Here is a 23,885-nt window from a genome sequence, read left to right as displayed (position 1 = left end):
CATTTCTGCTCCACTGTGGACCCCCATGGGCTGCAGGGAATCTCGGCTCCAGTGCCTGGAGCTCCTCTTGCCCCTCCTTCTTCCCTGCCCTTGTGTCTGCAGGGCTGCTCCTCTCCCATTTCCCGCTCCTCTCTCTGGCTGCAGTTGCTCTTACACTTACAAGGCTTTCCCTCCTTTCCCAATCTGTGATCCCAGCAGTGCATTGCCCTGTTGGTGAGGTGCTCAGCCTTGGCTCTGCTGGACACAGGAGAAGCTTCTGGCACCTTCTCCCAGACGTGACCCCTGCAGCCCCCCCAAACCTGACACACCCCCAGCGTCCTGCAGACCCCAGAGTCTGAGGTTTCCATCCACTGGAGAAGTTTTGGCTGTTGAAATGAGGAGATTATTACAGCAATGCTTTCAGCATTATCCAGGTCATTTTCTCATACATTAATGAGATAATAGAAATTTATGGAAGTCTTTATTGAATCTTAATTGCTCCCTAAGACCATGACTGAACTAGAAAGAGCGACTTCATTCTGCTTTGGCTACTACAGCAGATGGTGAGGATACAGAATCCTGAACTTAGAATTGTTCATTTTTCACCTAAAAATGCTGTTAGTTTTCCTTTAGAATAATACCAATCCATTTCCTGATAGTGCAGTATGAAAGGTGCTTCTGGAAGGTGAGAGGGGTAATTCCAATATTTAGTTTGCTACTAGAAGTCTAATGTTTTGTTGAGGCTGTTCTTACTCTCTACAAGGAAGATTTTTAAACCAGAACACCACTGAAGAATTTAAAAGGCATCTTCCTCACTAGCAAATGAGTTCAAATTAGCCCAATTACAATTAAAACATGACGCATTTATCAACCATCAATGATGAGAAATAATGTAAATCAGGGACAAATCTGTTTACAATTTAATAATCCACATCAGGCAACTACCAGGAGAATTTATCAATGCCTAAAAATTGCCATAAATTACACCCTTGGTTGGGAAGTTTAAAGTTTTTGAAAAAGCTCAGCTCTTGCAGATGCCACTGAATATTAGAGATTCCTAAAGATGCAAAAATAGAACTCCTTTGGTTGAAATTATGTCCCTCTGTGAAACTGTAAAATCCAAAAATTGCAAAACCCAGAAGTTTTTGAATGCTGACTTAAAAACAAGAGCTGTATTTCACTGTATTCTTGTGCATTTTTAACCTGCTATACAAGATCCAGGATCCTATTCAGCACGAACAGTTCCCACAGCCTTTCACACTGTTGATAATTTCTTCTTCTAGCTTCTTCCTTTCCTCCTCTTTGGACGTGTGGCTATGTCTCTCCTCCCAGTCTGGGTGGTTGTGACTGTGGAGCACTTTGCTGCTCTGTGTGTGCCACATCTCATAGTAGAGATTGCTGGGGTTTGCCAGGAGCTCTGCGTGCCTGCCACGTTCTGCGACTTTACCCTGCAAAACAAGGGCAGGAAGTCAGGAACCCACACTCCCAGATCTTTAGCAACAGGCCAGCCTATGGACCACAGTTTCACAGTATGGATTAGAGCAGTTATAAATGAGGAAGAGCTTGAAACAGCAAGGAAGGATGGACTGCACAGTGCACTCACTTGTGTGGGCACTGCCAGCTGAAACAAGGAGCTGTGCTCTTCTCAGACTGTGGGTGCCTTTTGTCCATCTGGACAAAATCTAAAGTAGCATGGAAAGTTTCCTATCTAAACTGGAGGAGTTATCTAAAGTAAAGTTTCCTATCTAAACTGGAGGAGTTATCTAAAGTAAATGTGGAATCTAAAGTAAATATGGACCTCTATAGGAGGAGCAAGGTGTTCAACTACTCCTGCAAAGTGACATCAATGTACCAAAATAAACACAGATTTATCTTTGCTCAGTAACAAACACAGGTGAGGAAGCTAAAAGAGAAGAGCAGACAGAGAGGGGTTTATATTAGACAAGCAAAGCACATCTAAGATCAAATCCTGAAAACAATTAGTGCAAACTGCTTTTATGGGTGCTCTGTAGCTTGTGTCACTGCAATCACCACCATGAAAATTGTGTGAGCTGTTCAGTTTTCTGGGCTGTTCTCAGGAGCAGAGATGATTTATTGACTATCAGCATGGAAAGGAAGAGTTGGAGAGGAGAATCCCATGAGAACTCCAACCCTACAGAGAAATACCATCACTCTTTAAAAACCAAACTAATTTTCTACTTTGAGAGACACATTCACTGACTTCAAATTAAACTGATACATTAATTCATTCTCCAGCTACTTTTCCTTCTCATTATACAGACAACTACATGGATTTGATATCAGTTCTAAATTCTGATTTACAATTAAATCTACCTCCTTGTGACATCTGCTGATGGACAAGCTGGGAAAGAATTTGTGTCTTGGCACTTCTATTAGTAGTTGTGCCAGTGGAATCTGAACAAACATACACTTGATCAACAGAACTGCAGAATTTACTTAAATTCTTTAAATGATTAATTTGGAGTAGAGAGCAGGTTTTGAATGTTGGCTTTTTTTTTAGTAAGTCTTGACCAATCCTAAAAATGGAACTTCTCTGCTCAGCTCTACAGCATCAGGATCTGTATCATTATTCCAACATTTACTCACCCAGGAATGATTCTGATTTTACCTCAGCAAAGGTGCTGGAATTGTGATTCCCTGATTACCATTGCTAAGTAAAACCAGGCACAATCACCCTGTGTCATCCCTGCTCCTGATCCTGAGTTACCTGGCTGCTAACACATCAATCCTGCTGGGATGGCAGAGGCACAAGGCAGTGCTGCCTCCCTCATCCACAATTCCATCCTTCAGCAAAGGAAGCACCCTGGCTCCCTCACAGTTCAAGGCTGTGCTTTTATTTTTAATTTAACAGTTACACTACAACACAAAACACGCTCTCAGGAAGCTGTGAAAAATTGCATGGAAAACAAAAAGCTGCCAATTGCCTTGTGACACGTTACAAAATGTTTGTGAGATGTTTTAACGTGCACTTGTAGGAAGGATACACCTTAGGAGAGGGTTTTTCAGCAAAAGCTGAAAAAACAAAGCAGATCAAAAACAAATAAAAACTCCATGGAGCACTGCAAGTGATTTATTCCACTACTTCATCCTGAGATTCATATAAAGCTGAGTTTTGTGTAGCAAATGTCACTATTTCATAAAGATATGGTTCTAATTGTCCCTGAAATCACTGAATGTAGTGTAAGAATAATTTATTTGCTTTTAGATGTGTATTTTAAGTCACTAAAGACACCTATGAGCACAAGCTTATAAATAGCAACTGATAAAAAAGAATGCAGAGATAAATTTAACATCTATTATCAGCAGATCAGAGCACTGTACTTTCAGCATTATCAGTTAAAAGAATAATTATGAAGTTATCTTAAGGACATTTGTTTATTTTAAATCTCTTGCCAGATATGGATAATAGAGAAAAAATGGACTTTGGGTGAGTATGAGGTAACAGCTGAACACTGATATTAGGGAATCAAATGTTGAGACATGTTGGTTTTTTCTTACAAAAGAAGCCTACAGAAAGGGAACAATCACACTTTTCTACAGGTACAACAGAGAATGGTGCTCAGATTTTTAACATAATGAGGCTGAACAATCCTGCAATAGTTCTGTCTGCATGGAAACGGAACACGCTGTCCTCTCTCCTTCCGCTGAGAGGAAAAATGGATGTATGTGAAAAACAGACACTGAGCAATGAGAGCGAAGCATAAATTGGGGGAACACATTAGGAAATTTCAGATGACAGAAGCATGCAAAAAATTAGATTAAAAACATGCAACAGTAAGGCATAAAAACAACAACATACAAGAGAGTCACACATGCCAAGCTTGGGATGGAATTTTCAAACATGTTCATTTCCAAAGAAAAAACTTCTAGCAGCTTGGTGGGAGTGTAACAATTCAAACTGGACACACAGAGTCCCTAAACCAAACCCTGACATGATGTGAATATCCCACAGCACCAGGGGAGCCCTCACCTGATCCAGCACGATGATCTCATCTGCATCCACCACCGTGGACAACCTGTGGGCAATGAAAATCGACGTCCGGTGCTTCACCATGTCCCTCATGGCTTTGAGAATGTTCTGCAAGAATGGAATAGACACAAACTCTTACACACTCCTGAGTGAGATGAGGAGAGATAAAATGCTGCTGGAAATATGCAAATTACTGTAAATAAGTTTTGAAAATCATATCTGGTACTGCTACAGCTTCCCAATAACAAACGGCCACGAGTACGTACAGGAGAAACAGAAGAGTCCCAAACATGAAATATCTGTGGTTTTGCTAAAGCCTCAAACTGAAAAAAAAGCTTGTATTCACAGAAAAACACAGCTATCCCCAGGGACACAGGAAGAGAAGTGTCACTTCATTTCAGGAAAAAACTTCCCCACGGAGCCATGCTACACAAGCAGCAAACAGCAGTAAAAGCATCTGAAAATAAGAACTCCTCGTGGTTGTAATATTAATGCTTTCCCATGATTGTTAAAGAAAAAAATCCCTCTCAGTATTATGCTAATGTGGAACAAGGGCAGAGCAATTCTGGGAATTATCTATCTATCCATCCAGTGTTTCCTATGTGAGCTCTATGTCACCTTCCAAACCACATCCCTCTGCAAGGAGCACTGACGGGGAATTTGTGCCCTCACTACCAGAAGTGAAGTGTCCACTTTATTTCTCTGAAAATTTTTGTCAGAAAAGATTTCCATTTCCAGGCATACTCTTGTGGAAAAGCCTCATTTTCATTTGCTGTCTTCCAAGTGATTTCTACTCTGAAACTTTCTGCTTTGCTTATGACTCTTGCACAGATACAGCAAATCAAGAGAGGAAAAATGTGAGAACTCAGAGTGATGTGGACATTTCTGGCCCACGAGGAAGCTGTGCTACATTTCAGAGCTGTGCTATATGGATGTACAGTTCATCCTCTGGATTCTTTGCATCTGGAAAATGAAAGCAATTTAGTGATTACAGGTCAATAAATTCACTCAATCTGCATAAGTGAACAGAGCCATAGCTTAACTCATTTTTGATGACATCAGTTTGGGAAATTACTGCTGGTGCTGAGAGTTTTGTGCTTAAACAAAGATGTTGTTATGAAGGCTGATGCAGCTCCTGTCACAGTGCCACCACATGCATGTCACAGCTCTTCCTGTGGAATGAGCACAAATGAACAGCAGCACTGCAGGTCACACCCACATCACCTGCATCTGCACAACAAACCAGGGGGGTTTGTCCTGCATTATATCTCAATTATTTAGAGGGATTTTTTAGCTGCACCAGCTTCAAGGTATGAATGTGTCAAGAGTGGAAACAGAAAATATCCCAGAGACAGCTGATATCCCTCACTCTCTCCATGGAGATGGACTGAGCATCTCTGCTCCACATTTTAGGACAACAGCTTCAACACAGCATCTCTTAATAATATTGAGAAAACACTTGAAAAAGAACAGAATTCTGAGAGGAAAAGAACAAGGAAAAGCATCAGAATCAAACATCATTGTATCACCTAAATTTTAGAATTTTTATCCCAATTTACCTCTTCTGTAATTGAATCTAAAGATGATGTGGCTTCATCATAGAGAAAAATAAGTGGCTCCTTTAACATTGCTCTGGCAATTGCAACTCTTTGCTTTTCTCCTCCTGAATGAGGGGGAAAGAGGAAAAAAAAGAAAAAAGATTAAGTTACAATTGTGATAGTCTAAATTCAACAGCAGACATGATTTTGAAGGGTTGGTTGTTGGGTTTTTTCTCCTTTTTTTAATAGACATCAGAGTCACTGCTGACAAATGTCTGACACGTTACATAAGATAGCACACAAGTTCCTGCTCTCTGGTAAATTTAGTGATTCAAGATTGCTCATCCTTTTGGAAAAGGACAGAGAACTATTTTATATCTGCTCCAAGGCAAGAGTCTGACACAGGTGAGTAACAATGCTGTACAGTTACTCATTCTGTACACCTGGGAGTAGGAGCCCATTCAACCTGGCCTAAGCTCTGCTCCATTTAGGAACTCTGCACACACAAATCCAGTTTTCTCTCACCACTGTTCTCTCCACACCTGCTGTATTGGATTTCAGGCATTTTGCTCACACATTGTGTCTTTCAGGTCTCTCCTTGATATTCATCCAACTTCCTACCCCAAAATGGCAAATTTCACTCAAGAACAGTTAATATTGTACTGCAAACCACCATCAGCCTGCAATCTACAGCCTGCTGGTTTCTGATATAACCCAGTTTCAGACTAGTTTCCTTCCTAAACAATTCTTACAGCCAACATCTACTCAAGAATAACTCAGGGCAACTTTTACAGACAGGAAAACAGGTGCGTTTGAGAACTTAAAATCTGCTAAACATTTGGTACGCGACGCAAACACATCACATTTGTGCACTTGTCCTCCTTTGTTTTATGCAAGACTTCAAAACATTCCATTTAATACCATTATATTCTTGTTAATGTTCCATTCCTATCAGGAGAGAACATGCTTTCATAAACCATTTAAAAGGCTGGTGGTAATGCTGCAGTTCACATTTTAAACTGTCTTTGGCAGAACTCGGGAGCAATTAGAACTGTATGATTTACTCAGTCTGTTTTAGTGTGCTCTCCCTCCCTCCCCTGTACAGCATCTTCAAAACTCACAGCTTGACAATATCCATGTTTGAAAGACATATTTCAGTAACCAGATCCCCCATATTTGCAGGGAATGTTGTTCCCCATTCACACTCAGGGCAGCAGCACAGAAATTGTTCCATTCACAGAGTCAGGGATTTGCAGCTCTGCCTATTACACATCTATTAGCCAACACTGATATGGGTTCTAATTGGAACAACCCAAACAACTTGTTTTTCACTCTTTACTCTTGATGAATCAATCCTTGAGAACAGTAAGAACTGCACAAAATGCTACATCACCACTTAAATTGGCAAATCTGTCATTGCAGCTAAAATCTTGTTTTTCCATTGTGCACACAAACCCCTGGATTTTAAAGAGAATCACTTCAATTCACGCAGCTTTTACTCACCCTATTCCTGCCACAAAGTAACACAACAAAGCAGGACTTTGTGTTCTCCTTAGACTTGAGGAAGCCTCACCCAACTTAAAAAAACCCCAGAAACTGATTCTGAAATGAATCCAATACATATCTTTATAAGGATTTAGGGAGCCAATCTACTATTGAGAGAACTATAGATTCCAATTAGCAGTAGCATTTTACACAGCCACTGAAGGAACTCAGAGCTTTCCATTTGGTATCTCCAATCCTTTGAACAATGACACCAGTTCTGAGAGCACTGGCCTGAGACTCCTGTACCCTGGCTGCACACATTCCTGAAGCTTGTTTACAACTGGGATTTGTCAATATTCACCTAATTGTTGAAAATAAGAAACTGAAGCTGTTCTTTCAGTGACAGATGCTTATTCAGAGCTCGAAAGAATTCCATTGTCTTTCTCCTGAGTATTTTACATACTCTTTCTTTGTTAAATACAAACAAAGCAGTAAAAGAACACAATTCCCTTCCCTTTCTCAACACCATCTTTGTGGAAGTACTGGCAGGTGGGTGCTTATGACCATCCCAGTGGCAGCACACACTGAAGGATGGAGGAAAGGCAGAACCATTTTCTGAAAGGCTCTGTTACAGGAGTCACGAGGTCAGAAGGAAACTCCAACATACCCACACACAATGCTCCAGACTCAGAAAGGGACACAGAGTCATGCAGGTTGGAAAAGCCCCACAAGACCATGGAGCCCAACTGTTCCCCCAGCCACCATGGTCACCACTGACCCATGTCCCCAAGTGCCACATCCACACAGCTGTAAAATCCCTCCAGGCATGAGGAGTCCACCACTGCCCTGAGAAGCCTGATCAAATCTTTGGATGAAGAGATTTTTCCTAAAAGCCAATCTAAACCTCAACATAAGTTCTAAGGCACGGAGCAACCTGGTCTAGTGAAAGATGCCCCTGCTCGCAGCAGGAGGGTTGGTTTAGATGATTTTTAGAAGATTCCCTCCAACTGAAACCATTCTATTCTTCTATCAACACCAAGACATTTCAAACCTATTTGTCAGTCAAATCCTCTTTCCAGCAATTATGAGTGTGGGGAGACAGGCAGCACAAGACAAATCTTTCATTGTTAGCACGACTCTCTTCAGTTCTGCCAGTACCTATTTAGCACCTTCTATTCCCTCACCCAGATCTGTGCTTCACATACTTTATTTCTCTTTTAGGTCTCTGCATAATCCCCTTCTGCAGCATGCACACTTTCTCCTGCACTCACGTTCTGGGTACAGCCTGTACCCTCTGACCCCCTTTTTCAAAGGCACCAGGACTCCTGACTGCAGCAGCTGCAGAGAAAGAAATCCCCCTCAGAACTGTCTCTGCAACAGGCAGCACCTCTGTCTGCACCCACTGCATCCCTCAAAACACACAAAGTGCCCAATTCTAGTCCACTACCCAAACAGATCATGAGAAAAATAATTTTTACTTAGATGCACCACCAGCCTCACTTACAACCTCAATTAACACTATCCCCTGAAAATACATTCCTTTGAACATCTTGCAGACTACAGCTGCCTTAAACTGCACACCTTCATATTAATATTCAGCCTTTCCAGGTAGGTATTTTGGGGAGGACATTAAGGGGCTGGAGAGTGTCCAGAGAAGAGAATGGAGCTGGGGAAGGGCCTGGAACATAAATCCTATGAGGGGCAGCTGAGGGAGCTGGAAAGGGGCTCAGCCTGGAGCAAAGGAGGCTCAGGGGGGATCTTGTGGCTCTGCACAACTCCTGACAGGAGGGGACAGCTGGGGGGGCCTGGGCTCTGCTCCCAGGGAACAGGGACAGGAGGAGAGGGAACAGCCTCAGGCTGGGCCAGGGGAGGTTCAGGTTGGATGATAGGCAAGATTTCTTCACTGAAGGGTCATACATTGGATCAGGCTGCCCTGGGCAGTGGTGGAGTCACCATCCCTGGAAGCCAAAAAGGAATGGATGTGGCACTTGGTGATGCAGTTTAATGGGCATGGTGGGATTTACTCACAGGCTGGACCTGATCTTGGAGATCTTCTCCCACCTTAATGATTCTGTATGATAAACTAAATAAACTAAAAGCAAACCTGAGGACTAAACTCTGCATGAAACTTTGAGGCAGCAAAAGGGATACAAAGAAGCTGGAAGCCCACCTGAGAGTTTGAGTCCTCGCTCCCCAACCTGGGTGTTGTAGCCATTGGGCATCCTCAGGATGGCATCATGGATCCCTGCCAGCCTGGCCACCGCGTACACCTCCTCTGCTGTGGCCTCTGTGTTGCCATAGAGCAGGTTGTAGTAGATGGTGTTATGGAAGAGAACAGCATCCTGCATTGGCGGGAAGCAAATTTAAAGAAGAAATTATGAACATCAGCTTCAGAACTGTCCCCTAAATCAGCCTTGCTGGGTTCAGGGTGTCCCCAGCAGGCTGCAGGGTCTGGATAGCTCAGTCCTCTTATGGGACAGACTGTCCCAATTCCCAAGCAGTTCTCAGCCACAGGCAACCTTAGCAAGCTTAAGGGATATCAGCTCTTTAGTGATTATCAGCTCTTTAGTGATTATCAGCTCTTCAGCTTGCAAGGTGCCCAGGCAGGCAGACACAGGGAAAGAGAGAAGGCCATGTGGGGTCCCACAATGATGTCTTTATTGGTTCTTCTGAGAAAGGTTCCAGTGACAGCTCTTCTATCAAAACCAGGCTAAAACAGCCCTTTATATAGGGTACAGGGGATCAGAAATGTTCCAATGGCAAAGGTTAAAGGAAAGTGACCTACAGGGTTACAGAGAGATAAGCAGGGGTCCAAAGGTGGAATAGGGTCTTTCTAGCCCATTCACCATGGCTTGGCATTTCCTATCTTTAGGTTTGTGCACACCATGGGGCCCTTGCAAAACCAGGGCCTGTTACAGTCCCCAGCCTGTGAAAGAATCCATACAGAATGGTTTGTATTTTTCTTTACACAGCCTGAAGGTAAAAGTGTTTGGGGACATTTCTTTTCCCAAAAAAGGGATTAATACATTTTGTGTCCTAAATATGTATGTCATGCACAGTTTCACCACTTTGCTAACTCATTACGGGTGGTAATCAACTATAAAGCTAAATCACTTAAAGCTGGAGGCAGTTTCTCATGGGGAGGCTTAAACACATTTCAGAAATTGGATCTATATGATGATGCATATAAAAACATAATATTTCCTGGGGGAAAAAAGTCTAGTTCCTTTGAAAGTCACCATGCAAAACCACTGCATTAGGAGTGGCCTTCACTGAACAGTGCCAGATACTGAGAATTACTGCTACAATAGACCAGAGTTACTGTTCCAATGGACTGTCTGGGGAGAAAGAAACATGGAATACCTGAGGCACAACTCCTATTGCCTTTCTCAGACTTTCCAAACTGACATCTTGGATGTTCTGTCCAGCAACATAAATGTTTCCTTTCTGAGGTTCATAGAAACGAAATAATAACCTCACAATGGTGCTTTTCCTGGAATTGAAAAGAATTGAAGTTAATGTTACATCCTGGTTTGCCATTTACAATCTCCAATCAGGAATGATGTACAAACAATAAAAAGCAAACACAAGCAGCACCACATTTAAGAAACTAAATTCTACGTTGATTGGCATATTTAGTCCATTTACCCACCCTGACCCACTACCTCCTACAATGGCCACTTTCTTTCCTGCAGGGACTTCAAAGGACACTCCAGCAAGGACTTTCTGCCCCTTCAGGTATTCAAAATGCACATTGTCAAAGGCAATGGAAGCAGTCTGGGGGGTGATCTGCAGGGGTGGAGCCAGCTCTTTGTCCTATGAAAAGAAGAATTCCACTTTATCTGCTGCCCAGAAATTATCTCCAACACTTCAACAAGCTCAACAGTCCCTTTCCCACCTCACAAAAAGGCAAACAGACAGTCCAGCTCAGATATGTGGAAAATAATCATATTTTGCTGCACAAGTGACATTGGTTTGTTCCTCCTTTTCCCCAAAGGAGGTAAAAATTCCTGCTGTAAACACTCTGCCTCATAACTTCTTTTGCAATATATTCTGCATCATTAATTACCAATAAAAATTCAAGCACGAGGCATGAATACTTAAATAAAAAAATCTCAATACAAACACAGCTTCCATGAAGCAATTTTTGCTTCTCTGCAAGAAAAAAAAAATCAACTTATTGCAGTAACTGCACTTAAAGAAGAGGCAGAACAGCAACCTCACACACAACAAATCTTTCATGAATAGAAATTAAACCTGGAAGATGAGAATGTGGTAAAATGATGGCATTGCCACTAACAGCCCTGTTAAATGCCCAAGTACTTTAAGAAAATAAGCTACTACTTACTTTAATTTTGGTATCTACACTGAGAAGTGTAAACAAGGTATTCATATCTATCAGTGCTTGTCTTGTCTCTCTGTACACTGTTCCCAGGAAGTTCAGGGGCAGAGAAAGCTGGAACAGCAATCCATTCACCATTACCAGATCTCCAACAGAAAGGCTGCCTTAAAACAAAAGGGGTGTGAGAGAATAAGGAGACTTGAAGGGTTTTCCTTTTAGGATGCACCAAAAGAAAGAATCAAGTCCATCAAACCTAATTTCTTTTATCTCATTTCTAAACCCAGATGTTTAAATAACAAACAAAACCCCAGAATCCATTCCCAGATTTTTATATGGGTGCCTGAAATGAATGGCAATATTTGTGTGGATTTCACTTTAAAAAAGATGCAATAGCACTGGCAAATAAGGCAAGCAGCACACACATCAGACTGTAAAATCCTCAGAGAGGCCTAAGGAAGTTAAAAGGGAAGGAAATAATATATGGAAGCACAAATCAGGAAAGACAATCTTAAGTACAATTACAGACAAATCCTAATGATAGATTCTGTCATGATCAAGAGAGAGCTTTCACACTGTATGTACCAGAGAGCTGCTGAAACACACTGAGAAGCTCTGGGCAGCTCGGTATCAAACAGGCTGATCAAGGGAAAGCTCAGGATGTCACAGCAGCTAAAGGTAAGTGGCAGGTCAGTTCAGCTGAAACAGGCCCAGAAAGATGATTTAAAGCCATATGTCTACCATCCTGCTTCAAGCTATTCTAAATCTTCCTAAGAACAGCTATAAACTGCACCTACTGACTGATCTGTTCAGTGTAACCCTTCCCTGCCCTGGCATCTTTAAAAAGGGCAAAGCAGATGCAAGAAAGAGCACATGGTATAAAGGTCTGCCCTTCAAACACTTCTGGATGTTAACAGTCTTTAAAGCATCATTATTTTTACTCTAAAACCACCTTGCTTTAGCAGAGCTTCATCCCAATTCTGTATTTGAAGTTTGTACTCTGTCTTCCTAATCAAGCAGGCTTTATTTTATGTAGTAAATTAGACAAGTGTAGAACAGATGGAAGCAATTATTTTAATAATGTGCCCTTATTAATGGAAGGAAAGTGAATTATTGGTAACAAAACTACTGGAAACAAAGCACAGGGGTATACATACATGGAGTCTTGCCAAAATGGTAAGGGAGAAGGGCAAAAAGAAAGGATCTTTGTACAATGTCCACAGAAATATTTTTATCTATAGAAGTGCCTTTCAAAAACCTTTAAGAAAAACTTCCTAAAGTGACATTTTCTTGGGATCTTTCTTTAACTGCTAAACTTTTATAATGCTTTTGATAAAATCATAGTATGATTGAGAGAGCCATTGAGAGAGAGATAAAATGGAATTAATAATACTCCCAAGAAGCAGAAATATATAGACAAAACTTAAAACTCTCAACCAAAAACTCTCAAAATGAACTATCACATCAACCCTCAGCTAATTAACACTAACACCTCTGTTGTGGATGAACTGAGGTAAAGGAGACTCATTTTAGGCTTTCAGACAGGTGAGTTACCTGCAATAATGCCCTGGCTGGCGAGCACCATGATGGCTGTTAAACCCACACTAAATATGGCACTCTGGCCAAAGTTGAGGAGAGCTAAAGTAGAGGTAGTCTTCAGGGAGGCTTTTTCATAGGTCTTCAGGAACTCATCATACCGTTGGGCTTCGTATTTTTCATTATTGAAATACTACAATATAAACAAAAATGGTAAATGTGACAGTGACAAACATGTTGGACTGGTGAAGTGGCTCTAAAATCCAGTATGAACATGCAGTGACACACACACACACACACACACAGCTCCTCTCCAACAGTTCTCACAACTGAAGGAAGGAATCAGAGAATATCCTGAGTTGGAAAGAACCCACAAGGATCATGCAGCCCAGCTCCTGCCCAGGACACACCAACAATCCCACCCTGTGCCTGACAGAGCTGTCTAAACACTCCTGGAGCCCTGGCAGCCTCAGGACCATGTCCATTCCTTGGGAGCTTGTTCAGTGCCCCACCATCCTCTGGGTGATCAACCTTCCCTAATATCCAACCTAAATCTCCTCTTCAAGACTAAGTTTACTCTTTGCAGAAATTGATGGTCAAGGTGATTCAGCCATGAAAGAAACTTCTCATTCTTTATTAACAAAGAGATTTTTCCCAGCCCCCGCTAACAACCTTCCCGCTACTCTGTCAGTGCCACGCACTCCTCTTCAAATGAATAATGCTTAAAAATATGCTATTGCTCCAAATATGCAGCCCTTTAAAGATGAATCTTATGACTCACTTCCCTAAGGCTGACAGAAGCAAGACAAAGAGCCTGGTAGTAAAGACTGGCCTTACCTTCACAGTCTCATAATTCAGGAGCGAGTCAATGGCAGCGTTACCAGCGTCGTTGTCAGCTTTGTTCATTTCTATCCGAAACTTTGTCCTGGGAAAGGAAAGGAAGGTTTCATCCAGTCACTGATGCATTAGGAATTTAGCTTTTCTATTTTTCAAACCCTGTACTGCATTAGTGTATAACTCTAAATTCTATATAGAGTGTTAGTTAACTGTCTTCACATTTTGGTCTGACAAAACAGTTCCTCTAGGCCTGAGATTCAAAGATGCTCTACTGCCTCAGGCCCTGAAAAGTATCAAGAAAAGTGTTTTGGGGGGGAGCAAACTGGGGGAATATGACTTCATTGCCTGAAGCTGGAATTGGAGGATTAACCCCTGATATGTAAATGAACCAAACTTGTAATTGTCTGAAAAACTCGTGACCATTGTCCATCCTGGGTGTGTCCTTGGTGGTTTCTGCACTGCCCAAGGTGAACCTACTGAAGGCCTTTAATAAATACCCACGTTATTCTCTTAATCCTGTCTGGCCTCTGTTCCAGGCAGCCACTGAAGGCACCATCCCAAGCTGAGGCTGAGGCATGGGAGCACCCTGAGGACTGTGAGGGCAGGGCCTGCCTTACCTCCACTGTGTGATTCCTATGGTGAACGCTGCGTAGGCTCCCAGGGTCCCCAGAGTGACCAAAGCAAACTCGGCACCACACTTGTAATACTGCAAGATTTCAAATCAAATAATAATAAAAAAAAAGAATCATCATTGTTTTCAAAACTTCACTGATGTCTCCAGCTAAGCTATTCTAATTTTAAGACAAGAAATGATGGTCCCTCCCAATGCAATCCCTGCTCTGAACAGCTTAAGGCTAAATAAAGGCTTCAACTCAAAAGGAAAGCAGCAAGAAGGATTTAGATGAAAAGATTGGAGGCAATAACCAAGAGCTAGTGTATATAATACTGCAAAGTTATTTTTCACATTATAAAACATAAATGCTGCTGATGCTTATGCTGCTTTCACAAAAAAGTATTTGTTTCTATGCTTTTTCAGTGGATTTTGAAATAAAGCTGGACTGTAGAAGAAGAAATAAATGGCCTTGCAAAACAACTTAGGAAGCATTTTCTGTACTTCAGGGCACATCAGGAGAGAAAAGCCCTAAGGAGGGTTGGCTGACAGCCAGCCTGGTCTGCAATTTCCACTGGTTAGAAAATGGAACCCAACAGGCATTTCACTGTTCCATTCAAACTTGATTAAGTCTTTCCAAAAAGGCCAATAAATAGAACAAGATTCTTGTTTTTAATTTAAACCAAGATACATAATCATGATTCAGATTTTTGCACCCAAATAACACCCAAAGATCCTGACTTCAAAGACAGAACGTGTGATTTATTTTGTAGAAGTTCAAATTTCAGGGCATTAAGCTTAAAACCTGCCAGGAGAAGCCTGTTTTCCAAAAGCTAATTTTCACTTTTAAGTTCTGGATAAGTCCAGATCAGTATTCAGGAAAGAACCAATAATCACTCCCTCCTCTATTCTGAATACACTGAACCACAACATTTTTATTCTGTTTCTTCACTATTCACCTGGATATATTTGACACTTGTGTGAACAGTTTACTTTTCTGATTTCATTTTTTCCAACAATTCTGTAGAAAAACATTAAAAACTGTCCACATAAATGCAACTGGCTGAAGAGAGGTTTTAAATGTGAAAATCATTTCAAATAAGCTTATTTAAAGCAACAGATACTTGAAAACTATGTGTTGCTCTCTTTTAAAGTAGTTGCTTTCACCTTATAAATTCAATGATTATTATTAGTACTCAGTAGACTTTGGTAAGAGCATCATTCCTAAATGAGACAATTCCAACAATGATTAACCACACTTACCAGAATTCCACTGACCAGAGCCACCTCAAACATTGTGGGTCCCAGGTTAAACACTAAAGCACTGAGAACAAAGCTGATGCCCCTGGTGCCTCTGTCGATGGTTTTTGACAGAGCTCCTGTTTGCCTGCTCAGATGGAAGGCCAGGTCCAGGTTGTGAAGGTGCAGGAAAACATTCTTGGCAATCCTCCTGATTGAATTTTGAGCTACCTTCCCAAATACTGCATTTCTAGCTTCATTAAATAACGCTGCCCCAGCTCTTGAGATACCATCTAAAAAGGAATGAAAAAGTTTACAAAATGAAAATAATTATATTTTCAACTTCCCTTCATGCATGAAATTACACTAGACTCATTCTTTATATATTTTCAACAATTTTAGTTCAAAGGTAATTTATACTTAATTGGCCCAAGCTTTATGCAATTTTTCATTTATAAACCATTGTGCACACATTTAAATCAGTTTCTTTTTATAGCTGGTTATAAGAAAGGGCAGGATTTATAATCAAGAATAATTTCTATAAGCATTATTTCACTTTTTAATTGGAATACCAGAAGCAAGGTCAGAGAATATTAGGAATAGACATCAACACAGCGTAACTATGAAATTGTTACAACACTCTGGGGGCTCTGGCAGAGCTGGGGGTGCTCACCTGGAGAGGAGAAGGCTTCAGGGAGACCCCAGAGCACCTTTCAGGGCCTAAATGCTAGCATGAGGATAGGTAGGATGGTGGAGGCTGATGACTGTACTTGGACAGGCCATATGGCTAGGGCAATGTACATGGATAGTATAATGCTTTCCAGACATAGCAGGGCTGAGATTAGGTGGGTTTGGTTCCAGGAGAGCTGGAGAGGGACTGGGGACAAAGGATGGAGGGACACGACACGGGGAATGGCTCCCACTGCCACAGGGCAGGGATGGATGGGATCTTGGGAATTAGGAATTGTTCCCTGGGAGGGTGGTGAGGCCCTGGCACAGGTGCACAGGGAAGCTGTGGCTGTCCCTGGATCCCTGGAAGTGCCCAAGGCCACACAGCTTGTGGAGGACAGCTTGTGCCAGACAGCTTGTGCCCTCGGACACACAGAATGGCTCCCACTGCGACAGGGCAGGGATGGATGGGATATTGGGAATTAGGAATTGTTCCCTGGCAGGGTGGGCAGGTCCTGTGAGGATGCCCAGAGCAGCTGGGGCTGCCCCTGGATCCCTGGCAGTGCCCAAGGCCAGGCTGGACAGGGCTTGGAGCACCCTGGGACAGTGGGAGGTGTCCCTGCCCACGGATGACATTTAAGGTCCCTTCCAGCCCAAACCACTGGGTGATTCTGTGACTCACAACCAGCTATGATGGCCAGCAGTGCAATGGGCAGGAGCTGTGAACCCCTCCCTCCCTGCAGCCCCTGAAGTCCCAGGCAGGATGTGGGAGTGCACTCACAGCCCACGAGGACAGCAGTTGCCAGGGTGGCCGCGGTGCTCGGGGCATCGCCGAGGTTGAGCACGTTCCCAGACACCTCGTTCAGGCTGTCCACTGCATATTTGAACATGAAGGGAACCAAAATATTCATGGCCTGAAAGCAGGAGCACACCAGTTAGACCATTTGCATTAAAACATCTATGGAGCATGACTATTTTTTTCTGAAATTGCTCTACTGTTATATTTAGTCCTTGAGCACTTAGTGCAGGTGAGCTGGCTCTTTATTTCAAGCAGGATGTTAAACCCTTGCTGCTGGGACTGCAGGGTTACTTTGTCTCTCTCTCACTGTCTCCTTTTAAATATGGATTTCTATCCTCAACAAACCACACTGGAAAGACCTTGAAGTGAGGCTGAGCTCTCAGGACAGCATGGCAAGCCCAGGAAATGAATCAAGCAGCAGCCACTGCATGGCACACACAGTGCTACTAAATTGTGTCATCATTTGGAGCTGTTTGATCTTTGTGGTGCTGGCAGTATTCATTGTGAAGAAGCTCTGTTCCACAGGAAACCACTCACTTTGCTAACCCTGGGTCACTGGGATGGATTAAACCAAAGCTCCAAGAAGTCAAAGAAAATAAACCAACCCCTCCTTTGTTTCTGTTAATACTCCCCTAAAATTTAAATAATGCTTCCCCATTTGCAACATCACTCTAAATATTAACTTGGTGTCAGCACAAACCCAGGGGTTTGGCACAGCAGCACAAAGGATTTTCTGTACAGTCTATAAGACACTACAAATTACTGTACAAATATTAGTTTTCAAACAAAAAAGTCACATCCACCACCTATCACCCAGTGTGTCAACAGTGCTGGCCCCTCTAGATGTGAAACCCCAAACAGATGGATATGTAAACACACCAACTTCAGCAGTTTTTTATTTGCACAACTGTAGCACAAGAAAAAATGGAAAATCTCACTGAAAACCTAAAATTCCTTGTTAACGCACCATTGTTACATTGCTCACTTATACCAACAAGAAAAGCAATTTACAGACAAACTTCACAAAATTAATTAGAATTTCTTAATTCAAATTGCTCCCAACTGTTGAGATTTGAAAATAAAGACACAACTATTTTAGCAGCTGAACAAATATGTTATGACCTACAATCTTACAATCATAGCAGATGTTAAAATACTTTACAGTAAGTTGAGTTTGCTTAAGGTTGGGCTTTTTTTTTAGTATTTGGAAAAAACTTGTGAGGAGATGACAAATTATTTTACATGAGAAGAAACAAGAAACAGAAACCAGATTGATACAGATATTTCAGCTCTCTCCACCAAATGTTTTGGATACCCACTTAGATCTCAATTGTATTTAGGGACATCTGTCAGAGCTGAAAGCCCAGGGAAAAAACTGCAGATTAACTGGATAAAACCAGATTTTGAGATAAAAGAGTGATAAAGTAATTCTTAAGTTCAGTCCAAATTCAAGGGGGAAGACAGAGTTCCAGAAGTTCCAATGACTGTCCCAGGATCCAATATTCCCAGTTTTACAAGTTATGGCAAATAGTGGAAGGTACAAACTTCACCAAGTAGAGTAACTGGGTTTTGAAAATATTTTTGTAAACTACAGATTTAAAGAATAAAATGTAAATGAATTTTTTGAATCTGTGCTGTTAAGTTTTTTCAGACAGTGTTTTAGGCTAAAGATTTAAATGCAAATGAGGAAGGAATTAATTTTCTCCTTTTCCCCCATGTGTTTCCTACGAAATACATTATAAAAAACACATCAAAATTCTCAACACAGCATAATTCAGATAACTCCTGAGAGGAGATACATGAGATCTGAGGGCACCTGGGTGAGGTTAGTGCTGGTTTGTTAGTGACTAAAAAGAGAAAGCAGCTGAAAGATCAGGTCCTACACCAAGCATTCCTCTGGAACTTGTCCAGAGCAGCCTGAGAGTTCTTCAGCCACAGCTCTCCTTCTAACAGATGGGAATTGTGGAAATCTCAAATCCCTTCCCCAGTATAACCAAACAACTCCACTTTGCCTTCAGAGATACTGAAACTCCATTCTGGGGTGGCATTTTGTTCTTGATAAAGATGAATCTACTGCCATGTGTGTTCCAGTGACAACCAACATGACAAAGTGCAGGTTTTCCTGGGAGAGACCTCTCAGGAGAAAATAAGAAAATTGTCATGCAGATGGTCTTCATTTGCTGCAGATTCTCACAAATCTCTCTGCAGGGATTTTATTCCTCACTAGACTGTGCTACACTACAGGTAGTTTTGAAATAGAACTACAGATATATTTAAAGTCCATTTAAAGAAAAGAGATGTATTCTTTAAACTGCTGTTCTCCACTCACAATTAATTTAACTGGTAACAGCCTACAATTTTGCAGAAATGTCTTCTTTTACATCAATATAATTCTTCCCAATAGAGTTTTAAATGAAATTTAAAGCCTGGTCTCAGGTTATAGTTGTTCTGACTCCTGGAGGGTAAAGCTTGAATAAGAACAAGGCAGAACAGTATTGCATTTCATTAGCAATCAAGACAGTCTGCTTTCCAGTAATTTAAAAAGAAAAAAGTTAATCTTACAAAGTTTATAGCAAGAGATGAGAGGCCATTATTAGAAACAGGCCTTTCCTACTCAATTTGTTAAGTCAATGAGATCACGCTCATAGTAATGGAAACAAAATTTCATCCTTCTGCAAAAATTCACAGTTCTCTCTTTGTATTTGCTGGCACAGAACAAAAAGCTTTAAGCACACCTTGGTAGACCATGAAAATCTACCATGAAAAACAATTGTCTTACACAATATATCTGTACAGGCTTCCCTCCTCTGCCTAATGCCTGAAAGCTTGATAACAATTCCCATTAAAAAGACTCTTTCAATATGAATTTGTACATTTTCTATTTCTGGGTTTGAATTAATAGCTTATCCTTGCTTGAATTTATTGGAAAGCAAATACAGCATCCCATGAAATCATCCCAACTCAATTGGCCACATTTAACAGCAGGTTGCCCTAGAATGAATCATGAGTAAATGAGTTTAAACATTTTTTTAATGACTGCACTGTTTTAAGCTGACAGTGCAGTATCATCTTTATTCCCCCATGGGACTACACTACTTTTAAGGCAAACAGCCTTATCTTTCATTTTGCTCTTCCCAGCATTTTTTGTTTAATAAAGATGATGAATTAATGACAGCCTGAGCCCCAACAAGATAAAACTGGTCCACAGTGAACTGTTCTTTGCCAAAAATTCAGTGAGAAATGCTGGCATGAAGATGACTGAATTTATCTCTGGACCAATATAAACATACACATCCAACAGCTCCATTTGTGGAGATACGCATAGAAATCTCCATCCCTTGTGGAGGCAAGACTGCTAAAGAAGCTCCAAAATGTGCTCCAGATGAGGGAAGAAGCACCTGCCTTCATGGCTTCATCAAATTTAATGATGACCTGAACTACACTTTTTCCAGTAGGGAAAAAACTCAAACTAATTTAAATACTTTTCACCTGAAACTCCTCAAAAAGCTCCCAATTTCTAAAGGTTTATTGCAATTATCTAACTCCATCTGAGCCCCCAGAAAGAGCTCAAACACCAAGATCATAGGAACATGCTTCACTGATCAGCTGGATATCGTTATCTTCGCGTGCAGGCAGAATTTGCAATTCAACTCTTGTGTCCTGCCTCCTTAGCCAACCATTCCTGCTCTGAACCTGATGGAATTAGCAGTCAGTAGAAATGCAGAGAGTCTGAAAGAATTCTTTGGCTCATGAATAACACATGCCTGGTCTGTGACCAGGAGGCCAAAACCCATTGCAGGCTGACAGAGGTGACAAGTGATTTTGTCATATTCATGTGTTTAATCCAGCTCCTCAGAAGCCTCAGCACTTTTCTCCTTGTGTCACAGAAGAAAAAGGGAAAAACCCAGAAAAGTAAGGAAGCATTTGCTATACAATCACCAGTAGAAAAGCCAAAAATGTAGGAAACATGGAAAAAGAAAATGCAGATATGCAGAAGCTGAGCAGGCTGAGCTATGTGTCTGAAAACACAGATTTTCCCTGTGTACTCCTCTCACCTGCCTTCCTCTTGCATCCTTCAGATCGTGTACACACATCTAGATAGCCTATAAATATTTAAAGTAAAAATTTAAAATGTGTCATAATAATACAACACATCTTGCAAGGAAGAAAAGACCTCACTAGCCCTGGAGCAGACTCCATCCTGTCATAAAAAGCCATCCTAACAGCTCGCTTTGAAGGCTCACAATACCACTGGCAGCTCTGTGGAGACAAAAAGGAACCAAAAATCACAATAATTTGTTCAATGACAGGCAACTGGGCCCCACAAAAGGAGTCAAGACAGATTGTAACTGCAGGCTCTTCAGTAACTGCACACAAACTGGCTTTTGTTTTGAAAGTGAATTTTACTGAACTGGAAGATTTAAAGAGACAAATTATTTCTCAAGCAGCAGCACAAGGAGAAATGAACTCCAGCTGTTTTGTGGGTAAGTAACCAAATTAAATTGGGGGTATATTCCTTACTTTTTTCCCCCATAGCTGAGAATTTCATAACCCACCTGTCCTCTGTGATTCCTTGGAGTTTTCACAGAATAAAACTGAAGCCACCTTACAGCCACTGTATTTTAACTGGAAACTTAGCGTTGTAAATTCATAAAACCTGAAAATCTTTTGTCAAATTCAGAAGGAATTGGCCAAAAGGTTGACAGAAGTGTTTCTTTTGAGGGAAGGTGACTTGCAGCAGCCATCATGACCATACAGTTCTCTATTCAAACCACCTCAGAACGAGGGGCCTTTTAGACAAAATCCACAATAAGGATGTAAATCCTTCAGACACAGAATTCACTTTGTTCCATAGTGAACAAAGAAATCAGGCCAGGACTGCAGTGAGGAGAAAAACATGCTGGTGTTCCTGTGCTGACACAATTATATAGCAGAAAAACTTTAACAAACAGCTTGTGTGGTCTGTGGAGTGCATTGTAATTAACCTCACAAGCAAGCAGAACAAAGGGCTCCCAAATGGGATAATGAGGAAAGCACACACAATTACACATGGTGCAGGAAAGACACAGGTAAACTACTTTGTACTGCATTTTCTCCAGGACAAAGTGACCTTTGGAAGGGCAGCAGATGTTCAGGGCTCAAAGATGTGGCAGACTCACTACAGCTCTGGAATAAACTATTGCACATCACTTGTGTCACACTGACACACACACACAGTATGTGTAAAGCATGAAGCAATTCAAGAAAAGTTCTTCCCACAAAGGAAGAGTGAGCACAGCTCCTAAGATGAGGGGTAACTCCTTAATTTGCAGTTATCCAACACAGCTTTGTAATGACAGAACAGTAGCAAAGAACAGCTAGAAGACATCCATAACATTTTTCACCCCTGCCAGTTATGATATTTATTTTCCATAGAGAGCTTGCTGTGTGTTTTTCCAATGAAATCCTTGTTTGCCCAAACAAACATTCTCACAAAACACTTCTGCTTTAACAAGCATCTCCTAAAACCTGGGCAAAGCTCAACAGGTTTTCTGCTTTTCTTCTGAGAGTCTGCTCTGAACATCAGGGCTTCTGGGTTGCCTTGTACAAATATAAAGTGGGAAACTTAAGAGAACACTTAAGAGATCCAAACACCAGTTACTTCCCCAAAGAGCAGTTCCATGATTTTCTGATGGGGAAACATCTCTCTCTCCCAGTAGAAATATAATAGCTTTTTTTTACACCAAATACTGAGCTATTTGCAAGAGTCAAGGTATCCTGGTCATCAATTTTGTTTTCTTAACATCCCAAAAAGCTGCTTGAAACATTAATAAGACTTCTTAAAGGCAAGGTACAGTGCTGCCACATGCAGGATTAGAGGCTGGATTCACATCCTCCATCATATGCGTATAACACTACAAATTAGAGAATAGGGAAGCGGGGAGAAGAACAGGAAAAAATACTTCAAGCATTTAAAAATTGTCTTCAGATTATTATTAACATTACTAATAGAAGTCTTTAAAAAGAAAGTGAGAATAATTTTCATTTCCACCTGGTAGAGCCACATCACAAAACCTCAAGGCATCTGTATTTTGAGCAGAGCTTCCCCCAGAGTTTAAAATGCAGTGGAAAGCATTGCTGTGTGTTTTGCCCAGGCACACACAAAGGGGGAAGCTCACTTGCACAGTCCAGTCATACTCTGCATGTCATCACCTGCATTATCAGCAACATCCTGAACTGCAGCACAACCCAAGTATCTGCTGGAGACAGTACCCACAAGTACCTGAGAGATAAAAACCTCTTGAGAAAGCACTGTAGACCAGCTTCAGCTCACAGAAATGAGCACATTTCTCTCCCAAGCAGTCCTCTTTTAACACCTACAGAGCTGAAATTTGTCTCTTCTCTCTTTTCATAACATGGCAATGGTGCTGAGTGCTAATATTAGCTTTATGTTTGGTTAAAATTGCTGTACTTAAAAGCAACCCAGCTGAGCTGTATGTCTCAATGGAATTCACAAAACTTCCTCCCAGTATTTTGCAATCAAATATTTCTTTTTTTTATTTAAAGCAAAAGGAAGTTAACATTTGCTCTTCTGAACTATTTCTGCAAGGTTTGCATAGAATTTGAATTATATCCCCTTTTAATCTGCAGAAAACTTAGCATGCCAAATTCTTTGAAAGAACAAATAAATACTAATGCTGTTGCAGGTAAGAATAGAGATCCTTTCACATAATGAAATAAAAGTAAGAGCAATCTTCCATTTCATAATCAAAGACTACATGAAAAATCATTTGAATGAAAGCAGGGATGTTAAATACAAAAGGTTACACAGCTTCTCTCAGGACACCAGAGGAGTCCCCAAAACAATTAATTCCTCTGTTATC

At 41.2% G+C, this 23,885-nt stretch overlaps 1 protein-coding gene across 1 annotated transcript in view; it reads right to left on the bottom strand.

Annotated features, from left to right (window-relative positions):
- Nucleotides 1-882: 882 nt before the first annotated feature.
- Nucleotides 883-23,885, bottom strand: part of ABCB7 (ATP binding cassette subfamily B member 7) — a 36,369-nt gene continuing 13,366 nt past the window's right edge. The window contains exons 5-16 of the mRNA XM_030967546.1: nucleotides 17,005-17,137; nucleotides 15,579-15,847; nucleotides 14,323-14,411; nucleotides 13,706-13,793; nucleotides 12,887-13,061; nucleotides 11,342-11,499; nucleotides 10,646-10,809; nucleotides 10,357-10,486; nucleotides 9,164-9,335; nucleotides 5,530-5,633; nucleotides 3,971-4,078; nucleotides 883-1,427 (exon numbers count right to left, since the gene is read on the bottom strand). Of these exons, the coding sequence (XP_030823406.1) occupies nucleotides 1,209-1,427; nucleotides 3,971-4,078; nucleotides 5,530-5,633; nucleotides 9,164-9,335; nucleotides 10,357-10,486; nucleotides 10,646-10,809; nucleotides 11,342-11,499; nucleotides 12,887-13,061; nucleotides 13,706-13,793; nucleotides 14,323-14,411; nucleotides 15,579-15,847; nucleotides 17,005-17,137 (1,809 nt within the window). The 3' untranslated portion in view covers nucleotides 883-1,208. The remainder of the gene's footprint in view (nucleotides 1,428-3,970; nucleotides 4,079-5,529; nucleotides 5,634-9,163; nucleotides 9,336-10,356; nucleotides 10,487-10,645; nucleotides 10,810-11,341; nucleotides 11,500-12,886; nucleotides 13,062-13,705; nucleotides 13,794-14,322; nucleotides 14,412-15,578; nucleotides 15,848-17,004; nucleotides 17,138-23,885) is intronic.

This window comes from Camarhynchus parvulus, chromosome 4A (assembly GCF_901933205.1).
Source record: "Camarhynchus parvulus chromosome 4A, STF_HiC, whole genome shotgun sequence".
NCBI classification, from domain to species: Eukaryota; Metazoa; Chordata; class Aves; order Passeriformes; family Thraupidae; genus Camarhynchus; species Camarhynchus parvulus.
This window is presented reverse-complemented; position numbering and strand designations above follow the sequence as displayed.